The 20872-nt window shown below is 37.4% G+C and overlaps 2 protein-coding genes across 9 annotated transcripts in view; one reads left to right on the forward strand and one right to left on the reverse strand.

Annotated features, from left to right (window-relative positions):
• Nucleotides 1-17099, reverse strand: part of LOC139969153 (adhesion G protein-coupled receptor L3-like) — a 34997-nt gene extending 17898 nt beyond the window's left edge. For 2 of the 8 annotated variants that reach the window (XM_071973989.1, XM_071973988.1), the window contains exon 1: nt 16762-17088. In XM_071973989.1, coding sequence (XP_071830090.1) covers nt 16762-16825 — 64 coding nt within the window. In that variant the 5' untranslated portion in view covers nt 16826-17088. Of the gene's footprint in view, nt 1-16761 lie in introns of all 8 variants that reach the window. The other 6 variants (XM_071973991.1, XM_071973990.1, XM_071973992.1 and 3 more) reach the window with 6 other exon arrangements.
• Nucleotides 315-10002, forward strand: LOC139969262 (uncharacterized). The gene is made up of 7 exons (XM_071974177.1): nt 315-610; nt 1569-1638; nt 1788-1956; nt 5114-8787; nt 9114-9176; nt 9602-9670; nt 9968-10002. The coding sequence occupies exons 1-7, from the start codon at nt 590-592 to the stop codon at nt 10000-10002; spliced, it is 4101 nt and encodes a 1366-aa protein (XP_071830278.1). The 5' UTR covers nt 315-589.
• Nucleotides 17100-20872: the final 3773 nt, after the last annotated feature.

Here is a 20872-nt window from a genome sequence, read left to right on the forward strand (position 1 = left end):
GTACATTGACTGGTATGCTGCAACGTTACACCGAAGAGGGAACTCCAGCAGGTCTCCAATAGGAAAACCCATAGCAATTCCCCCGCGCTCTTCCTTATGTAGCGACGGAATGTCACAACAGTTACTTCCCATACCCCCGTTGACTTACTGTTAGGCCATGTTTTTCTTCACCGATAACAGTTCTTTCCTCATTTCATTACACTTTGTCTTAAAATCTTAAGAAAGGTGGAATAAATCTCTTCATATCTCAGTGGTTTTCTAGTTTCTATTTAGTATGGCACAATCGGACTTTGGGGGTAAAAAATGTAGAGGTACGCAATTTTTGAAAACCAAAATTCACGCGTAAAACACATTACTGAAAGTTCAATTGTGTCTCTATAACACTGGCCCTCCTCTTTCTCTATATTGAATATGCATTACAAATGAATGACAGATTCTGTACATTTAAAACTATTGTGATTGGTTAAAATTCTCAATCGGACCTAGAGGTAACAAATGAGAGTTATCGTTAGAAAATATCGACCTTCGTGCCCAACCTCGAGAGACGCTATTGTAAACCATTGACCATTACTATCCTAGCTAGGTAACAATGAAGACTCGTGGAAAGAGGGTGAGTAAATACATCAATCTGTAATATTTTCAATTTAGCTGTCCATTGCTTAGGCATATGAGCCAGGGAGTTGAGGGGGACTGCAGCCTCTTCCTCCTTGGAGTTGACCAAAGCAAATTTCTGTGGCAAATTACTCGAAAAGCCAGGAGAAATCTCAATAGTAATAGGTGGGTGATGATTTCATTTGTGCTTTGTTTCTTCCCTACTGTTTGGCTGTTATGTAGAATTTTTAGGTTATATTTATATACAAGTGGGTACAATGCAAGAAGAGAATTACCTCTTCGGGTTGTCATAAACCAAATTTTTCACCCATTTGAATGTGAAGCTTTCGGTGTAGGTCAAAGGGCATAGGGATCAACAGGAGTCAACATGTGAAAACGTTTGTTAATTTAATATTCCATGAATGTATCAAGGAGGAATTCTCATGTTTAGTTGCTGAGGTACTAAATTGAGTTGAATCATCTGTATGGGTTATGGTTTACCCCTCTCATGTATTGACCCTGAATTATCTTACAGTGGTAGTATATTACATAGTTTGCCAATTAGTTAAATTTCACAATGCGTCTTGTGCAGTCACCTTGCTGAATGTGAGAAAATTGAAGTATGCAAAGAGAGAAATATGCAAGAATTGAATATAAATTTGACCAGATTGCTAATTTTGAATCCCTTGTACATTAAATTAGCTTTAGGGCCTTTCTGTATACTTGCACCTCTACACTGTGTTCTGCATAAGCACAAACAACTTGCAGTAAAGTAAACTGGCATGGTGGCTGGAGCCCATTGCGGTGCACCATAGCTACTGATTGTACATGCAGTGCAATGCACATTGTCTCTCTTGACACTGACATACTGTTACATGTATCCATATTGTTGAACACATGTTAGAGCTTTAATTTGCAGTATTCAGTAATTGTGTTGTCACTGTGTTAACTTTTGATATCTTTTAATCTTCCCAAAGGATACAGATGTACCCAACTATGAGCAGGATCACCCTGGTCTTGAGAAGAAGTTCATCAGTGAAAGGATTGGTGAGTGCTTTACTAGTAATAACATACATGCATGGCTAAGCAACAAGATATTTTTAGTGGTATTAGAGAAATTATATATTGGAGAGTTGTGTTTGCTGTTATTCATTTTTAAAGGAAATTGTTCATAGTTTTTCATTTATTTTTTTTAGGATATGGAGTGTTTGCAACACAATCAATTGAGAATGGGGAGTTCTTGCTGCAGTACAAGGGGGAGAGAATTACAACAGAAGAGGCAGAGGAAAGGGAGGTTGATTACATAAATCGTCAGCTGAGGCACTGCTATCAGTATTTTTATTCTGATAGAGGCAAGACATTATGGTAAGTTAAATTTCTTTTCGAAGTTTCCTGACCATGTCAGCCAGGCTGATCTGTCAGTGAAAAGTCAATTAGTCTGCTAGCCTAACATCATTTGTCAGTTGGATTAAAACTACAATTCTGTTTGAGTTAGGTGTCAAATAAAGCTCACTTGATGTAGGTTGGTGCAAGTCAGTTTCCAATTTGTACTTCATACTGAAATATGCCAGAAGTCAAACAGAAGTCTCTAGAACTTTTGCTAATGGATCAGTTACCTTACTTCATCCTTTGAACTATGTTGTTGGCAAATTTTGGGTCGAATTGTGAAAACCTTGTAAACACAATATCTCAAGAAGAAAACCTTGGGCATAACTCATATGTTAGTGTGTTGAAGTACCATATTAAGGACAAGGAGCCTATTAATTTTGGTAGAGGTCAAAGGTCATTTGGGGTCACCGACGGTCAAATTGTGAAAACCTTGTAAAAACAATATCTCAAGAAGGAAAGCTTGAGCATACCTCTTGTTTAATGTGTAGGAGTACCATATTGAGGACAAGAAGCCTATTGATTTTGGTTGAGGTCAAAGGTTATTTGTGGTCAAATTGTGGAAAACCTTGTAAACATGATACCTCAAGAAGGAAAGCTTAGACAGACCTCATACTGTACTTAGTGTGTAGAAGTCACACATTTAATACAAGAAGCCTAGTGTTTTTTAAGGAGGTCAAAGGTCATTTGGGCTCACCAGGGGTCAACTTGTGAAACCTTGTAAATGAGACATCTCAAGAAGGGAATCATGGGCAGACTTCATATTTGGTTTGTAGAAGTACCACATAAAGTACAATAAAGCCAATTTGATTTTGATGGAGGTCAATATCATTTGGGGTCACCAGGGGTCAAATTGTGGAAACCTTGTAAAATGTTGCAAGAAAGGAACCTTGGACAGATCTCATATTTTGTTATTAGATATGCCATATCAAATTTAATTAACTTCATTCCCCTCTTACCTGCCTCTCTTCACTAAGGCACCTTCCTTAACATAACATCACAAGGGTAGCTTTGGACATGTCTATCACATATTTGGTATGTAATTGTACCACATTGAGTACAAGAAGCCTAATGTTGGCGGAGGTCAGTGGTTGAGTTCATGAGGGGTGAAATTGTGAAAAGTAGGACATTAAATTTAGTTGCTGATGTATCACTCTTAGTACAAGAAGCCTGTTGTTGAGGTCAATGGTCATTTCAGGACAGCCCGTGCCTTTGTTAATTTATTGTTTGTCACAACACAATGCGTTGCACTGTAATACAAAGATCAAGTATGTTGTACACCCTCAGTATACATTACGTCAGATTCATGAAGAAAAGTGCTCATATTACATCATTGGTAGCACAATGCATTTTTGCATTCTGGTTAAGGATTAGTGTTATTTCACTGTGAGTTATTAATGATCATGATTTTGGAATAATCATGTCCTCCATGATAAGGTACTTGTTGGTAGTAATTGTAATGATACAGGTATTTATAAGTAGAGTGTTAATATTATATTAAAAGTAAGGTATTTATCAGTAGTAGAGTACTCACCATTCCGCAAGATCGCGCTCATGCTTTGTAGCGCCTGTAAATTCCAACTGAGGAACACAATTAGTAGCTCCTGTCAAGAGCTATCAAGGAAATTATCTACAGCCATAATACAGTGTGTAGTGTGCTATAGCCACTCACTTCAGTACTACATAGGGGTGCTACTGAAGCAATACATGAACTTCTTTAAAACTCAAAAGAGAATCTTTGTCAGTCAAGCTTTAACTCATCACATTGCAAACAAGGTGAGATTTGTAACAACATGAATCTCTTACTTGTTGACTTTGTAGTTTTTGAAAGGAATTTGGAAGGGATATACGGGAAGGGTTTTGCTTATTTTAATTTTAATTAATTGGTCAGGGGATAAGGCTAGGAGAAGCTTACTGTTGGGTTTGGGCAAGAGTAATGGTAGTGACAGGTCTATAGGCATGGTGGGAGTTCAGTGGCGGCGGAACCGCCATGCATGATAAGCCCCCCCAATATTTACCAAGGCTCCGAAACGTGCATCTGCCCATTTTTCAATGCATACTTGTCGATCTGTCCGATGCACACGTATACTATAGACCACATTGTCACCCCAACCGCGTCTTCACGCCCCGTGAAAAGTGGAAGCAGTGAGTGTGAGTACCGGTAAGCGTAACACAACTTCGTCTTAGGCCAATGACTTGCCTCATTTCAGCCAGTTCTCCAACATCCCCTTACTTAGTGGCGGAGCGTCCATATATACAGTCAGGGGGCGGATGCCCCCCCCCCTGACGGACTCAAATGGACTGCTGGCGCCCTTTTCAGCTTTTCACTACTTTTTACTTATTCGCGATTATTGACTATTTTATTGCGCTCTCATATACCTATTGACATTTGTCATATTCTGTTGGTGTAATTTTTCGACAAAATGGCGACGACACCTTTTTATTCTCCGTTAATCTGCAAATTAGCAAGGCCCGGAAAGGGTCATTTCCTGCAATCTAGGGAGTATCTTTTCTCAAAAATTTTCTGTACGCTCCGCGCCAACTTGTGGTGGCGCTCCGCTTAGATAGTGTCGAAAGCGCCCCTACAGACCATTCTTGCCCCCCCTGACCAATACCCCTAGCTCCGCCACTGCCCTTACTACACTCAAAAACGTCTTTGCGAGTACACTACGAGGAATAGCTACTCTCTTAAAACACCATCGAACATACAAATTACAATGTTTTTACAGACTTTTAGGTGCAATCTGAGAAATTGCAGGCTTGAGACCCATATTTTAGGGCTAGGTATTCGCAGCATTAAACACTCGGGAAGTGCCCTTTTCCGGCCATCTGGGGGTTTGAAAAAACCCAAAATTTTCTTGTACGCTCCGCGCCAACCGATGGTGGCGCTCCGCTTAGATAGTCTCCACACATTAGCCCCCCCAATAATTTTTCCGTTCCGCCGCGCCTCTGGGAGTTACCACCACAAAGAATGAGATTTTGAAGGAAGATATTCATGGGAGACTTTTCTCTTCATTTTGTACATGGAGAAAGTTTAATTCATTGGGCATAAAAGGTTGCCTTCCTTTAATGATTGCAATCATTTAATGAAATACACAATAATTGTACATGTTTTTTTTAATTTTATATCTTTCAGCATTGATGCAACCCATGTGAAAAAGTCACTTGGAAAATTTGTCAATGATGAAAAACCCCAAAAAGCAAACTGCAGAATGAAGAAGATAATTCACAATGAGGAAGTTATTCTTTGCTTGTTTTCAACAAAGGAAATTAATATTGGTGACGAGATACGGTATGACTATGGTTTAAAAAATCTTCCTTGGCGAACAGACAAGGATGGCAAGAGTACCCAACAGGAAGTTCAGGACAAAACTGAAGACAAACTGGATATAGAGTGTTGTGAACAATTACCTAGTATGATGGTGCTCAACACAACTCTTCACAGGGAAGATGATGAGGAAATTGTTGAGGGATCTTCCAATGAGATGTTGAGAGATGTTGGTTGCAGTAAAGAAGATCAAGCTTGTGAACAGAATAATAATGCAAAAGACCACTCACAGCAAGAAATACTGACCACTGCTAAAGACCCTAAAGAAGAAACTGGTGACAAACCTGATAAAGATGGTTGGGAACAGTTAAACAACATGGCGATGCATAATACAGCACTTCAGAGAGAGGATGATGAGGAAATGGTTGAGGTATCTTCCATTGAAGATAGTGGTGACAAAATTTCAGATCAAGCTTGTAAGCAGAATACTAATGCAAAAGACCACTCACAGCAAGAAATACTGACCACTGCTAAAGACCCTAAAGAAGAAACTGGTGACAAACCTGATAAAGATGGTTGGGAACAGTTAAACAACATGGCGATGCATAATACAGCACTTCAGAGAGAGGATGATGAGGAAATGGTTGAGGTATCTTCCATTGAAGATAGTGGTGACAAAATTTCAGATCAAGCTTGTAAGCAGAATACTAATGCAAAAGACCACTCACAGCAAGAAATACTGACCACTGCTAAAGACCCTAAAGAAGAAACTGGTGACAAACCTGATAAAGATGGTTGGGAACAGTTAACCAACATGGCGATGCATAATACAGCACTTCAGAGAGAGGATGATGAGGAAATGGTTGAGGTATCTTCCATTGAAGATAGTGGTGACAAAATTTCAGATCAAGCTTGTAAGCAGAATACTAATGCAAAAGACCACTCACAGCAAGAAATACTGACCACTGCTAAAGACCCTAAAGAAGAAACTGGTGACAAACCTGATAAAGATGGTTGGGAACAGTTAACCAACATGGCGATGCATAATACAGCACTTCAGAGAGAGGATGATGAGGAAATGGTTGAGGTATCTTCCATTGAAGATAGTGGTGACAAAATTTCAGATCAAGCTTGTAAGCAGAATACTAATGCAGAGGACCACTCACAGCAAGAAAAATTGACCGCTGCTGGATACACAAAAGAAGAAACTGGTAACAAACCTGATAAAGAGGATAGGGAACAATTACCTAACATGGCGATGCATAATACAGCACCTCGGAGAGAAGATGATGAGGAAATGGTTGAGGGATCTCCCATTGAAGAATGTGGTGACTGGAAAGCAAATAAAGCTATTGAACAGAAACCTAATGCAGAGGACAACTCACAGCAAAATCAGACATTAGACACTAGGTCTGATCTGGAGAAGGAACTTGCTAAGATAAGATCCATTCTTAGAGATACACAAGTGTTTCCTATTATGGCAGCAGAGGTAGACTGTGAAACAGCCCTATTAAGTGATATTGAAAGTACTCATGAATATGAAGTTGCTGATGACATGAGTGATGCTTCTGAACATGAAGCCGATTCAGATTATCATCCAGACCCTGGTGATTCAGATAAGAACAGTGATCTTGAAAAGGATGATGACACATGTGACTTACCCAAAGATGTCCCTGGGACTTCAGGGACATGTTACAATAAAGTGATTGATGCTAAAATGGATGCAGGCTACTGTGAAGATAATTCATCAGGTTGTGAACGGGAGCAGTTGGATGATGAAGAACAGGAGGAAGAAGAAGTCCATGTCAAATGTGCTCAAAGGAAACAAACAGAGAAAGGTTCCAAACGAGTCTACGATAAAAGAAATGCATGCTTGTTTTGTGGGAAGTTGTTAAAAGTTGTTATCGGTCGACACTATCTAAGTCAACATAAAGATGAAGTTGCTGTTGCACAGATAATGGCACTGCCTGTGGGATCAAGGGAGCGGAAAGTTAAACTAGACCTTCTGCGAAACAAAGGAAATTTCTTTCACAATGAAGAAGTGATACAAACACAGACTGGAGAGATAATTTTGATGCGAAGACCATCAACTGGAGCCTACTTTGACTTGGATGATTACGGCCCCTGTCCACAGTGTTTGGGATATGTTAGTAAGGATGATTTGTGGAGGCATGTGCGGTATAGATGCATTGCCAAAGAATCAGAATCCAAGGGAGAAAGTAAAAAGAGATCACGAGTTCGCATGGAAAGTGACATCCTTATGAAACGGTACAACGGAGCAAGTGACAAATTGAAAAGAATGGTCTTATCTTCAATGAAGAGAGATGAGCTGTTTGATGTTCTTAGCAATGACATACTCATACTTGAATATGGAAACCAAGTGCTTCGCAACCAGCAAACCAGAAAGCATATTGTGTCCCAAAAAATGAGAGCACTTGCTAGTGTCTTACTAGAACTAAGGAAATCTGATCCTAATGGTGGCCAAAACATCAGTGATTTCATAAAACCATCCAAGTTTGATATGGTAGTTGAGGCAGTGGAAAAAAGATGTGCCATAGTTGAAAATGATAATGGTGGAAATTGTCAGTATAAGTTTCCATCATTCGCTATAAAGTCAGGGCATGACTTGGTCTGGATCACAAGAATCAAGCGTAGCCAGGCAATAAGGCAAGGTGATGCTAAAGCTGAAGAAGAAGCAAACAGATATTTGCAACTTCATCAAGCAGAATGGCATGTGAAAGTTGCTTCAGCAGCTGCTTCCACATTGAATGTAAGAAAGTGTGAAAAAGTAGTCAGCCTCCCAAGTGCTTCTGATCTGAAGAAACTTTCTGAGCACACACGATCTCAGATTAAGAGTTTGACCAGTAAACTGATGAGTGCTAAACCTGAGTTCAGAGATTATCGTCTATTGCAGAAAATGACCCTAGCAAGACTGATCGTCTTTAACAAACGCAGACCAGCTGAAATGGCAAAATTGCCTGTAGCTTCCATCTTAAACCGGCCGCAGTGGGAGAAATGTCAGATTGATGAATTAGCTCATAATCTAAATGCTTTGGAGAAAGAGCTGTCTAAGCGGTACCAGCTAGTTAAAATTGTGGGAAAACGTGGCCGTCCAGTCGCAGTTATTATTCCACCAGAATGTTCTGAATCTCTTAAGTTGATCATTGATCAAAGGGAATCATTTGGCATACCAGCCGGCAACCCCTATGTGTTTGCTAGGTCTACTTCAGCATCATTTCTTGATGGAGGAGAGTGCCTTTCTGAAGTAATTACTGGTCTGGATTTAGAAGCACCAGAGACCATAAAGAGCACCAAAATGAGACAGTATGCTGCAACTGTCTCACAAGTCTTAAGTCTTGGTAGTCAGGAGGTAGAGTGGCTGGCAAGCCACCTTGGTCATGATGTGGCAATTCACAAGCAATATTATAGACTCCAGGAGTCAACAGTTGAACTGTGCAAAGTTTCCAAATTGCTCCTTGCCATGGATCGAGGCAAAGTTTCTAACTTAAGAGGAAAGACGTTGGATGAAATCAGTGTTGATGGTAAGAATTTATTTAAGTAGTTCAATTAGCAGGAGTAAACTACTTATGACAAGAAATGTAAAGAACATTTAACATCTTCTCTAATAAAATGACTTAATATGCCAATGTTACTTAACTTAGGTTATGTTCACAAACTGGAGTTATTCAGCATCCATGACTCTAGGTCAGATCAGTGCAAGCATATTAGTACCTTGACCATTTCAGTAAAAAAAGGCTGGTTTTGGCTGGCATTCTACCTAATTTCTCTAAAGGTTGCCCCAAGATTGCTTTGGCTACATTTTGTCATCAATTATAAGACACATTTTTTGAACTTCACAATCCAACAGACATTCCTGTGTTTGAAGATGAACAAATTGAAGAATCTGTTGCAATGCATCAGCTTGAGGGTGGTGAGTCTCTTTTTTATTATGTTGCATGTCTTATCTAGACATCTCATATTAAAGGGTAGATATATCAGAGAAACAAGGTAAATTATTTCTTGGGTATACTTTCTTGTAACACAAAGCTTACTATATAGGGCTGAAAAGGAATTGTCATGTTGGTAAACATGGCAAATGAAAGTATCTGTAGAATTGAACGGACATAGGCATCATATTAAACAGATGTTCAAAGGTATTGCCTGTAATTAAGGAAAAACAACAAACCAACTCTTACTTAACTCTCCAGCCCCCATTTGTTCTCACGTCTTTCAGGGAACATTGGATGATAGATAACATGTTCCGAATAAGTATAATTGTTATTACTTTTAGTTGCGTAAACTTGTGACCATTGCTTATCAACTAATCTACACATTTGGCATTTGTCTGTCTTATAGATCACCATACAGATGAGGAGGGGAAGCAGAGCCATCATGATCCACCTGTACTGGAAAACACTTCCTCTGGTGAGTTTTTTGTGGAGATAATGCAAGTAATGTCTGAGACTTATGTTGTATTCCAGCCCTGCCATTTAAGATAAAAAACATAAGTATCTTAATCTTGATCTATATACCCCTGGATGAGTCCATATCTTTGTTTCTTTCATGGGATTCAATTGCAGCCAAACTCACATACTTGTCAAATTAACTCCCTAGGTATGTTCCACCTTCGGCCAATACCTTTATCTTGAATTAGTGCCAAATCAATCCTTACCAAAATAGGTTTTATTGATACAGTTTTTAATATTTTAAAAACATTTACAGTGCAGTTCAGTTCAAAAGGGACTACAGAAAGATGAGTGTGATTTATTACCTTAAGCTGCTTTAGTGTGCTAGGCCAGGATCCCAACAAAGGATTGTGTTAGCTTGCACTCACAACAATACCGTAGAAAACTGATTAATAAATTGCTATTTACAGTCATCAAGGAATTTATGTGGCCTCACAAAGCAAGCATTTCTTGCAGTCCATTGTCCCGATAAGACCACATATTTTGATGTTCAAATTAGGTGAAAGTATTCTTAGAATCAATGTTTAGGAAGACATTTTTAGTTATTAACTTATTGCCCAGACTTAAACCGTTCCAAGAAATGAAAAATGTTAATACCATGTAGACATGTAACATTGATGGACTTATCAAACGTAATATGGCACCTTTCTGCCTTTTATTTATAAGTTTCTCTGCTATAAGCTAGAGATCATGATTGAAAGAGTGAAAGTTGGTTTTGAAGTTTAGCCTTGTATTGTATTGGCACCCATTGACAATTACTGCAAGGCAATTGTACAATATTGGCCATTTTTGTTGAGTAACACCGAATGTTGGTATCTTCTGTCTAAAGTTGCCTCTCATTTGCAAGGAATCACTTAGCTATTTGATTTCCTGGTTTATTTGGTATCATATTGCACTTTTTGTCTATGATCTTATATAAAAGCCAAGGTATCAAAGACACAGGGTAAATTATTAAAAGCAATTTGCCTGGAATACAAAGAAGCTACTGTATCAGGCTTCATGAAGGAAATGTCAAGTAGATGCAATTTGGTAGAAATGAGGGAACATAGGCTTGATATTTAGCAGATTTTCTGAGGCATTGTCTAAAGGGAAAAACCACAAACCAATTTGACATCTGTCCTGTTACTCAAGTCTTCATTCCCCCACATGTTACCTGATTGAAATAAAATTGCTAATACTTTTGCCATGCAAACTTGTGACCATTGTTTTTTATTAACCTAATCATTTGGCATTTGTCTGTCTTACAGATAACCATTCAGATGATGAAAGGGGAATACCGGGCTCTCAAGATCAATTGGTACTGGAAAACACCTCATCTGGTGAGTTTTTGGTAGAGATAATGCAAGTTATATCTGAGAAAGATGAGTGTAATTTAAGACCCTAAGCTGGTTAATTGAATGTCCATTTTTTGGATCCCAGTTGTGAGGTACCCTTCTCAATGCAAGTCTTTGTGCACTACATGCCAACATGCAGTCACTCCAACTTCGATAGTGTCAAGGACTTTCAAATCCCCGCTGGATTCCATCGCCTATATGAGTATTATCCAGCCAAGGGTTCCTGTTTGGAACCAACTGGAGTCCAAGATGGCCCCCACTTCTGCCCTGACTGACAATTCACATCTTAGCTAGGCTTTTGCAACATCATTGTGCTTGTTTTGTTGTGAATTTGTAATTTTGTGATTGAAGGCATACTTAAAAGAGTTGACAAATTCCAGTGTGCATCAGGTATATCTAGTCAAACTTTTTATGTCATACATACCGACAAGGAAGTGTTGTCAAAGAGAAGCCCTTGTTATAGCATTTTAGAAGAACCTATAATTACTCGTTAGTGGATGTGTATATATATTTATCATTTAAAAAGCACTAGAGGGAAGGAAGCAAGTTCACAGAAAATGTTTTTTATTCAATAAAGAGTTTAACCAGGTTACATAAACTTTGCGTTTTACTATTACCTCCTGCAGGTAAACGATTTTTCCGAAAGCAAAAGAAAAAAGTCCCTTGGACAGCTGAGGAAAAAAAGACCATCTTCAAGCATTTTCAAAAGAACATAAAGCAAGGAAAAAACCCTGGCAGAGATGCCTGCAGGTCTGCTGTTGAAAAATTTCCATGTCTCGCCAGAAGGACTCCTGACAACGTAAAAGACTATGTTCGGAACCAAATTGTAAGATTGGCAAAAGGAATTTAAGTGAGTTCCTGCTGCATATGGTCAATAAGATGAACATTATTTTTGCAGGCAAAACAGGTATTGCATGTTAGGCAAGTGAAAAAGCTAAATGATTCAATATAAATCAGCCTTTTGTGTGAAACAATTCAATATTTTTGATTGCATATGTTTATTGGCCTTGCTTCCTTCTTAAGGTTACTGCTTAATCTTTTTCAGCTGAAGAGCTCAGTTTGTAAGGCAATATTCATGTCTTTCTTGCATTCTTAATCTGTTCCAAAAGAACATTAGGGAAGGCAGAGTCCCTGACAGATATCACTCCTGCTCTCCCTACAATACAAAGAATATGTTTAGAGGTAAGATGTTGTAAGGTAAGATGGTAAGATTACAACAAAAGGAATATAGGGTTTCAAGCACATTAAAGGGAGAACAGTTTCCGACTGAAAACCCTGCTGTATCAGGTCCATAATGCAAAAAAAAGGAATGATTTTATCCAAATGACCTGTTTGTGTTAAATGTAAGTGTGTTTCTGATAGAAATGTTTGTTTAGTGTGGTTATTAGGAAATGAGGTCAAAAAGAGATACAAATCTGTATCATAATTTTTAAGGATTTCTTTAGATTGAGGAGAGCTTTTACAGTATTTTGGGAAGAACATATAAGTGAGGAGATTTCCTGGTGGATAGGTCTACTACATCAGGTCAGTCAGATGTATTTGTACAAGCAAAGAACAGTGTGAGTTATGCAAAAGAAAAGTTAAAGGGTTTCATTTTAATGAATTTTTTGTGTTTAACAGTTCTTTACTTCCGATAGCAAATGTCTGTTAGTTCTTTTTAGGAACTGAGATTTTAGTCAGAAACCAAACTTCAAAATCAGTTTAGCTTAAGTGCTTCATTTATAAGAAAATTTAAAAACTTCTTTGAGAGGCTATTTAACAGTATATGTTGACAAGAACAAAGTTATTTTGAGAGTAAAGGACAGGCAATATCAGTTATCAAAAAAGAGACATGATCTTCTTAAAATTACCTTTTTGTGTTCAATATTTCTATGTTTTAAAGCAGGTGTTTGTTGAAACTACTTAGTAGATAGTGAGATCATCAAAAAGTTCCAAGGTTTAAACTCATTTACTCATAAACTCAATAAACTCAGCTAAAAAGCTTCATTTCTGGGTAATTTTGAAATCATACTTTGTTTGTATTTTGGTTGTGTTATCAAGTTAAACAAATGGCTTTCCCTTTTAATGTTACTATTGACAGTATTACAAGGCTTAGTTTCATCAAGGAGAATAAATAACAGAATTCATTTATGTTCCAATTCGTACAGCTAGTGATCTTTGAGAGTCAGAGGGTGGGTGAAAAAGATTTGAGATGTTAACCACGTGTAAAAAAATCTGAAGAAGAAAATATTCCAGATGCCAAGTACCTGATAATTTCGGACATCGGAAATTATGTTGGTTCATATTTGCTGTACTAGTGCATGTGCTCCTTCTTGTTATATTCAGTGAAAGGTTAGCAACAGTGAAGATATTTTAGTTTTGATGCAACTAATACACCAATGCAAACATGATGGAAATCATGTTCCATTATCAAGACCAAAGTACATATTTGCATTCTATTTTCTTATCTCTAATAGAGTAAAAAAGAAAATGGTGTCCACTGTCATTTTACTTCTGTACATTGATTCAGCCCATGTTGTGTTGTCAGTATTACTGTTATTATGTTACTAGTTGTAAGTTCAAACTTGCTTAAAATTTTTAGAAATAATTTGAACATTTGTTAACATTAATTTAACATGTTGTAATGTTTACTTGTTTTAAATAAATGGTGTTCATATAATGTCTGTCCCTTTTCATATTTGTATGCATTTCTGTTGAAGGACCTGAGAGAATATGCCGGATGATCAGGGCAATAAACTGTAGTTAAAAACTGAACTTTGTTGTTTGAGATAAACTAAAACTTCTATGAAAGCTTCACTTGGCTTGTCTACTGGAGAAGTGGGAATGAATACATGTAAAAAAAGTAATGAAAAGTAATAACTTTTCTAAAAATTTAAGCATGGCCAACTGTATTTTTCTTGATAATTCCCTTGTGAAATTTAAAATGCAGTCATTACAAGCTTACAAGGGGCAAGATGAAATAATAAGAACAGTACTGGACTTAAACCAAGCAGGTTGGGTATTACAGCATTTGGAAGGTTTGGTTTTTGAGAATGTATAAAGTGGTCTCCAGAGGGATGATTCATAAAGATGGTACTGAACTGCAGTCCAATACCAACTTATGTAAACTTGTCTCCAGAAGGAAGGATGATTCATTAGGATGGTACTGATCTGCAGTCCATTACCAACTTATGTAAACTTGTCTCCAGAAGGAAGGATGATTCATAAGGATGGTACTGAACTGCAGTCCAATACCAACTTATGTAAACTAGTCTCCAGAAGGAAGGATGATTCATTAGGATGGTACTGAACTGCAGTCCAATACCAGCTTATGTAAACTAGTCTCCAGAAGGAATGGTGATTCATAAGGATGGTACTGAACTGCAGTCCAATACCAACTTATGTAAACTAGTCTCCAGAAGGAATGGTGATTCATAAGGATGGTACTGAACTGCAGTCCAATACCAACTTATGTAAACTAGTCTCCAGAAGGAATGGTGATTCATAAGGATGGTACTGAACTGCAGTCCAATACCAACTTGTGTAATCAAGTCTCCAAAGGGTATGTTTGATAAGGATGATGGGACTCTCACAAGTTGTCTCCACAGGGAAAGTCTCCATTAGGCCCACAACATGAGTATGTATGTGTGTATGTATGTATGTATGTATGTATGTATGTATGTATGTATGTATGTATGTATGTATGTATGTATGTATGTATGTATGTATGTATGTATGTATGTATGTATGTATGTATGTATGTATGTATGTATGTATGTATGTATGTATGTATGTATGTATGTATGTATGTATGTATGTATGTATGTATGTATGTATGTATGTGTGTGTGTGTGTATGTATGTATGTATGTATGTATGTATGTATGTATGTATGTATGTATGTATGTATGTATGTATGTATGTATGTATGTATGTATGTATGTATGTATGTATGCGCAAGCTTGTGTTCAGCTACGTTTCATATCTCCGAAAGGATATATGTTGAATAATGGGATGCAGGTTAACCCCAAACCCACACTGAGACAATATCGGAGAGGGAAGTTAGTAGGGTTTAAGATAGACCAGGATTTATTCAACTATAATTACAGACACCGTTACAATTTCTCTGAGGCTATAACTACCAAACGCTATTAGCCCTTTTTGGTCACTTGTTGCCTTTCAGAACAATCGCCCACGCGTGTAGCGTACTAAGGTGGCATACTCCTATAAGAGTCTATATCCATCCACTCGATTGCTCTCCTTCAGGAAAAGTGCCAAAGAGCAGCCGGCGAATATTTTTTGACCTGTTATCAATCAGAAAATTGGGTCAATTGAGGCAATTTTAGACCCCTTTAGGCCTCCCACGAGCAGCGTAGGAAAATTGCTTACTACTGAGTGAAGAGGTTTGTTTACAAGTGACGAAAACTTCCGGCTCGGATAGCAAAATATCTGCGCGGTCATGGTGCGAAAAATTGATAGTGCCATGAAAGGCCAACTTGTCAGCTATACGGTGATGGGTAGCGTTTAGCTATTGAAAACATTTTGATTATCACAAAATGTAATTAAAACGAAAAATGATATCTCGTACATTAATTTCGTTTATACTGGTCATTTATTGGCCCAAACTTTTCACGGGGATAACTTAAGTAATTGATGGGAGTCATTATGTTCTTCTGTTTACCTTGTTTAGTGAAGTGATTTTGCATTGAATTGACGCAGTTACCTATAGTGTGTGGATATGAACGCGTTGATGTATACCTAATTTGTGCATTATGTACGCGTTTGTGTAGACATGTATGCACAACAGTATTATTCTACATTTATTTTACACAAACAAAACGAGGTGTTTGCTCGAACGGCGTGCCCTACATACCGTAGACTCTTCAATATATCTGACGTTTTACATATAGTAGCCTAGGTATTTACTATTATTATACAATTGATTCTCTTATAGGAATGCTTTACCGCGCTATTAGCTTACTCGATGACCATGCATGCAGATTAAACATCAAACAAACTGAAATGACCCTATGTGAGTGTGTGGTTTACAGGACAAGCCCAACTCGGACGGCCATGTTGCACACGTCAATCAACAACCGGTAGTTTATAGCGCCATCATTCGTACATGTGTACTAAACTGACAAGAGGTAGGAAAATTAAGATAATGATATTTATAAAGCACATCGGTTTGACCTACGCTTATCTATGTATACCTTATTTTGGAAGTTTCGAAATCTATTTCGAAAGCTACCGGTAAAAAACCTTTAATCCACCACCACAATAAATTGAGAAACTTTTTTCAGCGCCGAGACAACCAGATTCCATTCAAGATTGCTGAAATTTAGGGGTAACAACTTTCTTTCAAACTATTTCCTGTTATAGAATGAATATCACATCATTATCACTTCAATTGATTAATAAATAATGCATTCGTAGAAGAAAATAGTTTGAAAGTTCAAAAGTTTAGAAATATATATAAAATTATTCCTAGTTTAGCATTCTTCATTGAGTAATCGTTGCCGTATAAAAAATTCAAATAATTAATCGATATTATTACAATCATATGATATCAAAAAAGGTAGTGAATATAAATTGACACAATAAAAGAAAGTCTTGAAATAATGACCTAATCTAATGCAAGTAAACCAATGTTTTCCAAATCAGCTAAAGTACTGCTTGGTGTGAATTTCAGAACCCAAAACCTAGTAGAAAGATACAAGTGTAGAATTTTACATTACCCTCACAACTTGAAATGGCACATGAAATTACAGTAACCAATATTTGACACAGTATTGTCCTCATTTTAGGATCCAATTGGAGCAAATAATCACTTTCTAAGTTCCAGTAACACTCAGATGAAAGTCAATCTTGAAACGGCACATAAGTGACATGTAGCTCTGTCGACTTTAAGTTCGGACTCGCCAGTTGTACTGACGAGCAATGTGAATTTGTTTAATTTTTTTTAATGCAATTTCCGTGTGTTTACTTTGGCTGACACGGCTGACACGGCTGACACGCCAGACATTCCAACTCCATACATTATAAACCAGGAAGCTTGTATAGTGTCATGTTCAGTAGCGGTTCTATATTGATAGTCACAGTCAGTCTGGGGGCACATCCCTCCATTCTTTTTTTCTTCAAAATGTGCCCTACTGGCAAATAAAATGTCCCCCTTTAGATGAAGTACTGTCTTTTGGATATCTTAAGCCTTTGTTAATTTTAAAATTTTGTTTTAATTATTTATTTTCAGTCTGTAGTGTGCTATTTTTAAAATGGCATCCCATATCTTTTTGTAGCACGGTTAGCAATAAACAACCTCAATAAATAGTATTGGTAGCATACTAACATCATATATATTTGAGTGATATGGCCGGTGTGTATCGGTTTATAGCATAACGAGGTGTGGTTGTGGAATGAGAAAGTGCCTGATGTTGTGCCACCCCCCCCCCCCGACTTTTTGGAAGCTTCCTACCCCCTGGTCACATTGGCTTTCCAACCAATTGTGTCGTGTTTTTTTATACTACACGTCTCGAACCTTGAAGTTATTTTACGCGATGCAATCAATGTGAACCTTTTGACCTCATTCACCTCTCTTTCCATCGATCTTAGCGCAAACAGGAATTTCCTTATACATTTGCAAAAACGAATTACGCTACGCTTCCTTCCTTGTAGGAAGCACATAAGCTGATATGTTGACACTATATCCACCAAACAGCTACAGTTTTAGTGCAGGTATGGGTCGTTGCATTATGTATAACAACGAACATTTTCAGACTTGAACCAGATGCAATGTATATACATGTTCATATTCATGTTGACTTAACCTATTCTTTTAACAAGAGGGAAATGTGTTTCTGGACCAAATGAATCCGTTTGAAATATCGAGACTGAATTATGAGAAAGTTGACTATCTCGTCCAGATTTTTGGTAAATCTAAACCCTTATGATTTTTTTTCCTTCAAATTTCGGCCGTTTTCAAATCTCCCCAAACTGACAGAAAAGGATGGCGCCCTTTGAAGTTGAAATCAGAATATCATCGTGTAAAATTAGGACTCGAAAGTCGCTGAAAAGACAATATATTTTCAACATAAAATCTTTATGTCATAATTTAATACATATTAAATTTCGAAGCGACATTGGATGATAATTTCACTTCTTACCAGAGGGAAATGTGTTTCTGTTCCAAATGACTACATTAGATATATCGAGACTAAAGTCTGAGAAAGTTGACTTTTCATCCAAATTTTTGGTAAGGCTATATATATAAACCCTTAAAAAAAATGTCAAATTTCCACATATAGCTCATAACTGTTGTTTAATCCATGAAATCGGTTGACTTAGCTATCCTTTGCATAAAAATGACCATTGAACCTTCATATCAATGTTATTTAATTTTCCTTTAAGATATGGACCTATTATTGCAGTTTTATTGCCTGGTTGGTAACAGAATAGGCGGCTCTATGACATGGGCCTGTTTTGGGAACAATTTAAAAAATCACGGTGTCGGCCAAAAATTGCAAAAATCATAAGGCCTTACCAAAATGTCAAATTTCGACCAAAAATCGAATCTTTCGGATTTCGATCAGGATGGATTATATCGATTCCCGTAATTCATATCTGTTGTTTCATCTATAAAAATCCGTTGACTGAGATTACCATTTTTATTAAAATGACATTTGAACATTCATATCAATATTATTTAATTTTTCTTTAAGATATGGACCTATTATGGCAGTTTTATTGCCTGCTTGGTAACAGAATGGGCCACTCTATCACATAAGCCTGTTTCGGGAACAATTAAACAATCACGATTTCGGCCAAAAATTGGGGAAAAAAAAAACATAAGGTCATGCATGCCCTTACCAAAATGTCAAATTACGACCAAAAATCGAATCTTTCGGATTTCGATCAGAATGGATTATATCGATTCCCGTAATTCATATCTGTTGTTTAATCCATAAAAATCGGTTGACTGAGCTATCATTTTCATAAAAATGACATTTGAAGAACATTCATATCAATATTATTTAATTTTCTATCAGATATGGACCTATTATGGCAGTTTTATTGCCTGGTTGGTAACAGAATGGACCGCTCTATCACATGGACCTGTTTAGGAACAATTAACAAAATCACGATTTCGGCCAAAAATTGAAAAACACATAAGGTAAAAATCACATTTGGGACATTCATATTAATATTATTTAATAGGGCTGGTAGCAGAATGATTTCGGCCAAAAATTGATTTGGCCAAGGAAAAAAACTGTTTTTTCACTTTCGGGTCGGATATCCAAATTTAGAAGTAAGATAAACAGCTGGGTGTTGACAAGGAAAGGGCTACTACTGTAGAGAGTGGAAACGTACTACGAGGCTGAGTAGGACATGAAGAAGCAGTAATGGGGGTGAATGTGGAGAAAGGAAAATCATTCGAGTGAAGATAGACATCATGTGTGAAGAGAAGAAAGGGGATGAATGGAGCAGTGATCAAAGAAAGAGGCAGGGGAAGTATGTCCTACCATAACTTCGTTGTTGTGACCACGTGGTTGAACGGTTGGAAGGCAGTGGATCCACTATCGTTCCATGCAAAGACGAAATGTATGTAACGGCAACCAAAGCATCCAACACCTTGTATATCACCCGATACTCATAGCTAGTATACAGTAAATACTGTCCATATTCCACTACTATGCCACCTGTAACACATGTGACCGTGTTACGAACACAGCGCAGTAGTTACTGATGCACGGTTGTGGAACATGAACAATAGTTACTATACTAGCTATGAGTATCGGGTGTGTAAGTCCATATCTGACGTGCTGTGGTCTGAATGATTGAAATGTCGCCTAACTGAAGAACCAGTCTGAATATTGTTACATGTGAAGCTGTGGGCATAGAAATGTATCTTTGGGTCACCTACATATAAGCACACCACAGGTATACTACTGACTATGGCTTATTTTGATAATCGCTTCTCGGCCTCTTTGGCTAAGGTCATGAGTAGTTTGCTCCGTGACCTATTGAGTTAGATCATGTGTAATGTCTGTTACTTTTCTAAGAGACTCGTGGTACACATCTGGCATTTATCACACAGTCACAGTGTCGACTCAATGGGGCTGGGGTTGAGAGTCAACCAGTAGTTTTAGTTGTTTGGTCTTCGTGCTCAGGTTCTTTTTTATTCCTTTTTGTGACTTCTGATTAAGAATAAAAGGGTTAGGTAAATTACGTTTGATGTGGTGAAGTAATTGGCCTTTGTTTTGTGTGTGTGCTTTGCTACTTAAAAAGAACAGAATAATATTATTGCAATGACGCGCCAAATCTTACAATCGCCTGCGAGAAAGGGTTTGACGTAATGTGAACGTCATTTGTGTAATCTATTTTACTGCTTTTGTTTAATTAAGATAACAGATTACACAATTAAAACGAAGACACGTTCTCCAGCCCGAAATAATGATTGGTGCAAATAAAACTAAGTTCTGACACAATCTCTGCTTTGAATCAAATACAAACTGAATGCTACTATTTTTAACTTTTAATCATTACTATAAATCGGTCTATCAAATGAATAGTTATAACATCGTCAATATCTAACTCCCAAAGCAAAAATCATAAATATTTATGACATACAATATGCCGAAACAGAAGCCACTTCATAACTATGATTAAACATATTCATACTAAATAAGCATTGACTTCGTCAAGTAGCCAGATCCTCGTTTTGCATTGAAGGATTATCTACTGAATAACTTATTTACATAACAAAGAGAAATATTTACAGTTATCTATGAGGCTTCCTCATAAACAATTCTATCAATAGGTCGATCAAATCAATAGTAATAACATAGTCAATAT

This window comes from Apostichopus japonicus, chromosome 6 (genome assembly GCF_037975245.1).
Source record: "Apostichopus japonicus isolate 1M-3 chromosome 6, ASM3797524v1, whole genome shotgun sequence".
NCBI classification, from domain to species: Eukaryota; Metazoa; Echinodermata; class Holothuroidea; order Aspidochirotida; family Stichopodidae; genus Apostichopus; species Apostichopus japonicus.